Below are 8,911 nucleotides of genomic sequence, written 5' to 3'. Positions count from 1 at the left end.
ACACAAACAATGTATTTCATTTCAGAAAAAGTATTCATAATTTGTGCACCTGTAAAATACATCAAGTCCAACAGCATATTTTGTACCTAGCAGGTAGTAAAATAGTTGTTCTACGATAACTCAGCGATTCATTGGTGACTGTATATGTTTATGTTTCTACACCTGTAAACTGGTGAGAGGAGCATGAATCGTTCATTGTGTAGCTTTGTGCTTAACTTAAAAAAACAAACAAAAACATTTTAATGTAAATATTTCTCTGTTAGCAGTCGTTTTTGCCCCCCGCTAATACAGCGGTATGTCTTCGGATTTATAACGCTCAAATCAGGGGTTTGATTACCCTCGGTGGGCTCAGAAGATAGCCCGATGTGACTTTGCTATAAGAAAACACACACAAAGACATACCAGTCTTTTCGAATCATAGCGTCCTATATTGATAAAGTTAGATTTAACTTCAAACGCCACATTCCGTTCCATTCGATCTGTCTAAGTCTTCTTATAACAAAGCAAAATTATAGTAATTTTATATTTCTCTAAACATCTGATGTATATATATATATAGTTTAGTACAAACTACCAGATCATATCTCCTTATCATGTAAACAATTCCAAACATACTCAGTGACCGCAAGAGGTAAATAGAACTACTCGTATAGGTTTGTTTGTAGTATTTGTTTGTTAATAAACACAAAACTACCAATCACGTGTACTGAAAACCGATTTTTAGCGGTATAAGTACGCAGAAATACTGTTGTACCACTGGGAAGCTTCTTTGTAGTTAAGCACGAAGCTAAACATTGGGCTATCTATGTTGTGCTCTTCACAGGTCTCGAAACCCCGTTTCTAGCGTTATGAGTCCCCAGAATGCTGCTGTGTGACTGGGAGAAATCCTTAAAGGTGCAGCACTCGTTGCCTAATTTACAGCATATAAAACGTCGACTTCCTAATAATTTATATGTCAGTACCGACAAACTTATTTTATAAATTGTGTTTTAGATATCATTAACAGCTTAGTCATAATTCACGAATTACTTTTATATACATATACGTACACAGACACACATGATGTCAGAAAAACCGTGTAATTCGAGGGGTTCCGGAAGATGGACCTTTCCCTTTGAGGAGTAAACTGGGTAATGTAATAAAATATCTATATTTTCGTTCGTTTTAAATATATATAAATTAATATATATAAGCACATATATTGCACTAGAGGGCTCTAGATGTTGTAGTTCAGCATTTGTGGAATTGAAATTGAAAGCGTTTACAATTTTGAAAAAATTAAAAATAAATTTTATACGTAGTTAGGGAATTAATGTAAGTTTATGTATTGTTCTTATATTTTATATGATCGAAATGTCTGAGCAAATATAAAGCTTTTATTAATTGCCATAATTTTGAATTATTTTATGAAGTTGAAGACTGTCTTGACCGTAGTTTAAGCTATTCATGAAGTACGAGTCGTTAAGCCTACCTAATAACGTGTCTTCGTAATTCAACTCGTACTAGGGCTACTTTTAGAATTGCGTAATGGTTGGTTAATGAATTTTCCACTTCTGTTAGTTGATTAACAAAAAACTATATATAACGGATTGAAAGTTTAGTGCAATATGGGTGTAAATATCGGTGAGGTAGGTGCTTCACGAGTTGAATCACGTAGCCTCGTGAAGCATTGAAAGGTTAGCATTCTGAGGTAAATAAAATATATAGTAATATTTGTTGTTTCCAAGATTCATTTTATGATACCCAATCCTAGATTTTGAAACTTTGAAAGCTTACTTACAAGCAAGGATTGTTGGGAAATCTTCCCTCACGAGTCGAGTTATATAAGTTATAAGGTGCTATGTCGATAGTTTATTGTCTAAATTTTCGTGTGTCAGAACGGTTTAAACTTAAAATAATCTGATGGTAGCAAGGCACAAAAGGCAGAAAACTTTTGATAATAGAGGGAAACATTTCAATTTTTTTATTCTTCTTTTATAGCTTGTTTTTATCATCACGAAAATGTAAGAGAAAAACATGCAAAACAATTTTACATCTTTCACAGTTTTATCCAGGTTTCAAGTCTACAAAAGTGAAATTATTCTAATAATGAATTTTCACCATAACAAGCATTGCAACAGGCAATTCCTTTTGACTTTAAACAAAAGTTCAAAAATGTATAAAACCAAATTTATAAATATGTAAACAAGATGCATTGATTCTGGTTGTATTTTTTAAGTTATACAAGTTTTTCTTGCTTAAGCCTTCCTATATTAAGGTTTGTTTGTGAGCTTTTGTATCATAGAATGGTCCCATCATATACAACTACTGTAGTATGATTTTATTTTATGTACATTGTTTTGGTAGAGTCAGGCTGCAGGGGATCCAGATATTCTTGGCCTCAGAAGTCAGATATGGTTCTGGATTGAAATTAAAATACTGGGTTATAATGCCAAGTAAACCTCATACTTGCTTACCTTGCTGTTTAACAGTTAGTAACACACTAACATTTAGTTAATCACAATCTAACTTAGTGACTAACTGGACCTAACTTGTTTCTTCAGCTAAAATTGAAATTTTCAAACTTTATCATAGAAAGTTGAGCATATGATATCAAGGCTCCATTTTATGTTTGGATAACTTCACCTGGTAGTTCCTGTTATGTAACTCAGTTACATATAAGATATAGTTGTCTTAGTGCCAACCTAGGTAGTTCCACATCCTATTGTTATTGCTGGGGTTTACCAGAAAATTTGATGATGAGGTTACTCAACTCTAGAAATAGTTGTTCAATTTTCATATAAATAAAACATTAAGAACAATATATTTTACTAGCTGCACTTAATATTGAGTTTTAGTTATGGTCTTAGTAGATAGCTTGCCTTGAATAGAAGTTTGTATTGATTGAACATTTAATTTCTTGCCCAAATTTCAATGTAGTTCCTGAGTTTTAAAGGTCTGTTGCTTCATTTGGTCTCCTATTTTTATAAAATTTTAAATGAGTGTTTTTGAGTGTTTACAAGCTGCATCCATTTTTCAAAAATATCAGATTAACCTACTTTTTATTTTCAACTTCTTATCTGGTATATTTTACCTTTTTTTTCTCTTCTCTGCACAAGATTTTTGTTTTTCCAACCATTATTTATTTTTGAGATGCCTTTGAGTGTACCATATGTTCTGAACTGTATATCTTGTATGCAGTTTGTATAGCTGGGTAAAAACTGTTAGTGGTGTCACCAAAACTAAATGAGTGTTGTTTGTGTTAAGCTCAATTATAGGTCTTGTATCATCATTATAAATGTATGTTTAGTTTAGTGCAACTACTATTTAGTTATAGAAGAGAATAAAATGAAGGTTTGCTTTTGAACAGCTTGGGCTGTTTAAGGTTATCCCAATGATAATATTACAAGGTTTTTAACATATAGGTGTATTGTGTCAGTATGATTTGTAATCTTAATAATATTAAAGTTGTCAGCTGTGAAAATTGTCTCATGAAATTGCTTACAATCTTTGAATAAGGTTTGAATTATTCTTTAATAGATGTAGTTGTAGGTCAGTGGTAGTAAAAAATACAAGGGGGGAAAAAGACAAAAAATTACATAAACAGGTAAAAAGTAGTAAAAAGTATTAAGTTTTGGGAATGGTACAAAATGACAAATTTTAAAATAAGTATTTTACTTTTTTATTGTCATGTACATACATGTACCCTGTAAAACAAAGAAAATTACAGAAACAGGTAAAAAAGTGAAAACAAAATTCTATATTTTAATAACCATATAAGATGAGAATTTTCAAAATTAATCAGAAAACTAGCTGCATTAATAACAGCTTAATTATTAACTCAGTTGGTTTACTTGGTTTAAGTAATTGGCTTAGGCTTGACTTGGCTGTTGTTTATGCTGTTTTTCAATATCCTTTTGACTTTTTACCAATTTTGTAATTTTCATTTTCTTTTTAAGGCAGAATTTTTTCATTTGTCATTTTTTTAACATTGTTTTTCTTATCTAGATTTATAGCAAGTAGTCTGTTCACTGATAACTTTTAATCAACATCCATTACAATAACACATTTCTGACATTTTCAAGTAAAGTAAACAACACAAGCCAACAAAATATCTTCAGGTGTTGGATGTACATCTATAAATGTTGTCACTAAGAAATTCTGAAACGTTGTTTATCACATTCAATGTGGCTAGTAAAAATATATACAGTATTGTGCATAAAAACATTATTTTGATGCAAAATTTGTATGAAATGTATGAATCACAGTAATTTTACTACAGGATGAGATGTTAGTGCTAGATAAGTTACTTCAGCCCTAATATATTTTGTTTGTATTTTAGCTACTGAAAGTTAAGTGTCAGTACCAAGTTATTTCTCAGTGCAGTTTTTTTTACCTTGTAGGGTAATGTAATTATTATTGTTGTAGAGGTTTAACAATCTTTTATTTATTTAAATGTGATTTAAACATATTGACGATATTCTAATATAATTTTAATTTGGTTTTAATACTGCATATCTTGCAACATATATAGATCATTTATATAATCAAAGTACATAACAATACTGATAAGGTACAATTTGAATTATGTAACTATCAATTTCAGAAGTTTCTCTTCATATAATTGCTCTTGCAGTTGAATTTACCCCCATAAACTATAAGTATGTTCATGACTTGTATTTTTTCCATGTTTTATGAAAGATATCTAAATTGTCTTAATTTTTGTTGAGTTGCTGATATAAAAGATCTATTTGTAGATAGCTCTGTTTTGTTGTGCAGTGTTTTACAAGGTTGCATTTGACTATAAAATTAATGTAGGAATGTTTTAAATAAGTATCCTTCTTAAGTGCTTGTGGTGCTCAGCTGAATTAATAATTTGAATATTTAACAGTTGATGTTTAGATTAATTAGTGGCACTTTTACACACTCAATCAACCAAAATTTGACAAGATCCATACTAACAGAAGAAATATACACTTGTTAGTAAGGGTTCAGAAAAAGGTTACTACAGTGATAAGAGGGTGTCTTTGTGGGATTAATTAAGACATTGTATTTTATCTTGAGGAAAAAAAATAAGTGATTTTATTGATGTTTTGAAGACCACAGGATGAGAGGACAAAGGTTTGAGATTTGGAAAAGACAGACTAGGCTTTGGTTAACACAATTATATTTTTCTAACAAGGTGGATGGCTTATGGAATAATTTATTATCAATAATAGTACAGACCAGTACTTCATAACAATTTAACAGAGAAATTGATAATGCACTGAAAAGTAGGGGATGGATTTAAGTCTATACTTTTTAAGCTCAAACAAGCTACCTGATGTCAGGTTATATACTCTTCTTGCACTGATTCTTTCAGTTAACAGAAAAACTTCATATCCTGGAGTCTCACTACATAACTCCTGCCTTTGAGCCAGAACCTTTGTACCCTTTCTAACAAATATATTTTCTGTATGAATTAGACAAAATAAATAGGCATGGAGAAATGATTTGGCTGTGGTTTGCTAGATAGTAGATATGGACAGTGGGAATCTCATTAATCCATTCATGTGCATCACTAATTAGATGATGAGGCATTTGGCTACCTAAAGAGAGTACAGCACCAGACAAACATCAGTCTTTTGAAAGCAATTATAACATTTTATTGTGTCAGCAATTATAAATGCTCAATACCAGTGGCAGCAGCTATAATGTTCAACACTAGTAGCTACAACTACCAGTACTAGTAGTGGCTATAATTTCCAACACTGACAGACACTATAACTTCCAGTACTAGCTACTTCTAGTATGAGAATAAAATGCCAAATTTATGTATTTAATATATCATTGCAACTCGCACTAAAATTGCTTTCCAACATGAATGTTTCTGTTTAATCTATGATAATTTTTAAAGTCAGTAAAATTTTTCTTCTTTGTTATAGTACAGTTAAACATTTCAAGAAATTATGTTTCATGTGTAAATGAAATATGTTTAAATCAGCTTATGGTATAAGTTATATGTTTCTTGAAAGGCTCCTAAAAATGTACAATGTAGATGTTTTACTATCAATTCTATGTAACACACTACTAGTTAAGCATCTGTGCACTAAAATTACAGGGTGTTCGGAAAGTCACTGTGCACTTATATATTTAATAACAGACATGTTTCAATATAGAATACAGGAGATAAATATGAATGACAATTATAAACAATGTTGAAAATGATCCCCGTTGACATCAATGCAAGCCTGGATCCTTCTTATTTTGTTTCTAAATACTGCTATCAGTTGCTGGCTTGAAATAGATTGAGTAAACTATGATTACAAAACTGCACAGTGACTTTCCGAACACCCTGTATAGTAAAACTGTTAATATTGATGGATAAATTTAGAAGATTGTTAAGAACTATACTGTAACTAATATTTGATTAATTGGAAACAGTTTTGTCATTTCATATCTAGTTTCAAGCGATCATGGAGGAGATTGTGGCAGATGTAGATGGTATTAGGTTTGATATTGAAAATGCCCTGGAACAGCAGCTTGGAGCTCTCCCATTACCCTTTCCAGGAATGGACAAGTCAGGAGCAGCTGTTTGTGAATATTTTACAAGAGGATTATGTAGCAAAGCAGGGGCATGTCCTTTTCGTCATGTTCGTGGTGATAGAACAGTTGTTTGTAAGCACTGGCTCAGGGGACTTTGTAAGAAGGGTGATCAGTGTGAATTTTTACATGAGTTTGATATGACAAAAATGCCAGAATGTTATTTTTATTCCAGATTTAATGCTTGTAGTAACAAGGAATGCCCATTTTTGCATATCGATCCTGAAGCTAAAATCAAAGATTGTCCATGGTATGACAGAGGGTTTTGCCGACACGGACCGAACTGTCGACATCGCCACACAAGAAGGGTAATATGTATCAACTATCTCTGTGGATTCTGTCCTGAAGGTTCAAACTGTAAATACATGCATCCCAAGTTTGATCTTCCCATGCAAGACTCAACACAACAGGGGAAAAAACAGTCAATAGTTTGTCACTATTGTGGTGAGACTGGGCATAAAGCAGTTGCTTGTTTGAAGATGCCACCAGAGTTGAAAGAAGAACATCGGCATAACCATATACAGACCATCCAAAATATTAAAGCACAATCAGACCTACAGATGCAAGAGGGGCAGAAGGCTTTTCGACCACTAGATCAGGTAACATGTTTTAAATGTGGAGAGAAAGGTCATTATGCAAACAAGTGTCCTAAAGGTCACCTTGCCTTTCTCAGCTCAGCTTTGCAGACTACCCAACAATCGGAAGATAACTGAACAAATTGGACAGTGTGTATGATGAATGCCAGAGTTAGTTCAGAAACCATTCCTGAGACAAGAAATGTTTTACTGAAGATTTTTAATTATAGTACTGAACATAAGAGGAAGCCCACTTATATCAAGTGTATGAGATACATATTGAATGAAGATGAAGAAACAAGTAAAAAAAAAGTGGGTATTGAATATTTCACCAATAGGTGACTTTAGGAAATATGTTTTATGTTCATCTGAGTTTTAGTTTGTACAGTTGTATTTCTGTCATGTGTCTCGTGTATTTAAATGAAAGTGAGTATTTGAAATAAAGTATGTTCCATGTGCAGTGCTACTATTCCTGGTGGAGTCACACCTCAATTCTGACCAGGGGTGAATGCTGTTAGAGTGTTTTGGAACAGCATATGATGGTGGAGCTGAGTCTTGACACTTCAGAAACTAAAGTTGTTATAAAAAAATAAGTTGTTCTGTTTACCATCAAAGTTAAGTGGTTTTCATAACCATACTTTCATATAACACAGTGGCTGTTCATGTCTACTTAAGACACACACTCCTTCAGGAGTTGGTATCAGACACCGAAAGACCTTCAGCTTCAATAGCTGTTGTCAGAGAGTTAAAAATGGTGAAAGTTTTTTTTATTGTGTGTGTATGTGTCGTACTTCACGTGATTATTAAGGCACACGAATATGGCATAAAACTACTCAATGAAACACAGTTATACGATGTTTTTGAAACCTACACTGAAAGGACTCTGTTTACAAAATGTACTACAGAGGTCGCATTTTATATTTTTAGCTATTAGTATTGGCATGGCGGGAGATATGCAAAGCATTATAACAGTTAAATTATTAATACTGTAATACAGTTAGAAATATGATAAACTAGCTTAATCCAGTCATATAACAGGAAAAAGTGTCATTTTTTTTTTAATTCTCTGAGCCCGGCATGGCCAAGTAATTAAGGCACTCGACTCATAATTCGAGGATCGCAAATTCAAATCTCCGTCACACCAAACATGCTCGTCCTTTCACCCGCGGGGGAATTATAAAGTTATGGTCAATCCCACTATTCGTTGTTAAAAGAGTAGTCCAAGAGTTGGTGGTAAGTGGTGATGACTAGCTGCTTGCCCTTTAGTCTTGCCCTAATAAATTAGGGACGGCTAGCGCAGATAGCCCTCGTGTAGCTTTGTGCAAAATTCAAAGGCCTTTCAAACTTGGAGTTGTTACATTGTGGCATTCAATCCCACTATTGGTAAAAGAGATGCACCAGTGTTTCAGGTAGACGGTGTTGACTAGCTGCCTTCTTTCTGGTCTCTCATTGTTAAATTAGGGATGGCTAGTGCAGATAGTCCCGTGCAGCTTTGCGTGAAATTCAAACTTTTATTTTTCTGAAAATGTAAATGTTTTAGAACATGTTTTCTAAAATTTATTATAGCAACAACATACGTATGAAAATGTCTTCTAGTGATTCACGCAAATAACATTTTTTGTGTTTATATAATCATCTGTAAGTTGCCCTTGATTATAATTTTGAGTTGTGTATTTTCTTTATTCTCAATTGTCTGATCATGTAAGTATTTAATTGTGATGATGAAGACAACGAATGTTATCGGAAATGAATAAATATACAAAGGTATACGTTTT

At 32.7% G+C, this 8,911-nt stretch overlaps 1 protein-coding gene across 4 annotated transcripts; it reads left to right on the top strand.

The window, feature by feature from the left end:
- The first annotated feature begins 1,208 nt into the window (after positions 1–1,208).
- Positions 1,209–7,596, top strand: Clp (Cleavage and polyadenylation specificity factor subunit 4). 4 transcript variants are annotated; one of them, XM_076484542.1, is made up of 2 exons: positions 1,209–1,314; positions 6,403–7,596. In XM_076484542.1, the coding sequence occupies exon 2, from the start codon at positions 6,435–6,437 to the stop codon at positions 7,272–7,274; it is 840 nt and encodes a 279-aa protein (XP_076340657.1). In that variant the 5' UTR covers positions 1,209–1,314; positions 6,403–6,434; the 3' UTR covers positions 7,275–7,596. The 4 variants fall into 4 exon arrangements, with proteins under 4 accessions (XP_076340657.1, XP_076340655.1, XP_076340656.1 ...); XM_076484540.1 differs by having other exon boundaries at positions 1,212–1,314; positions 6,423–7,596; XM_076484541.1 differs by lacking the exon at positions 1,209–1,314 and adding an exon at positions 1,443–1,690 and having other exon boundaries at positions 6,423–7,596.
- Positions 7,597–8,911: the final 1,315 nt, after the last annotated feature.

Source organism: Tachypleus tridentatus, chromosome 13, assembly GCF_004210375.1.
Source record: "Tachypleus tridentatus isolate NWPU-2018 chromosome 13, ASM421037v1, whole genome shotgun sequence".
In the NCBI taxonomy this organism is placed as follows: Eukaryota; Metazoa; Arthropoda; class Merostomata; order Xiphosura; family Limulidae; genus Tachypleus; species Tachypleus tridentatus.
This window is presented reverse-complemented; position numbering and strand designations above follow the sequence as displayed.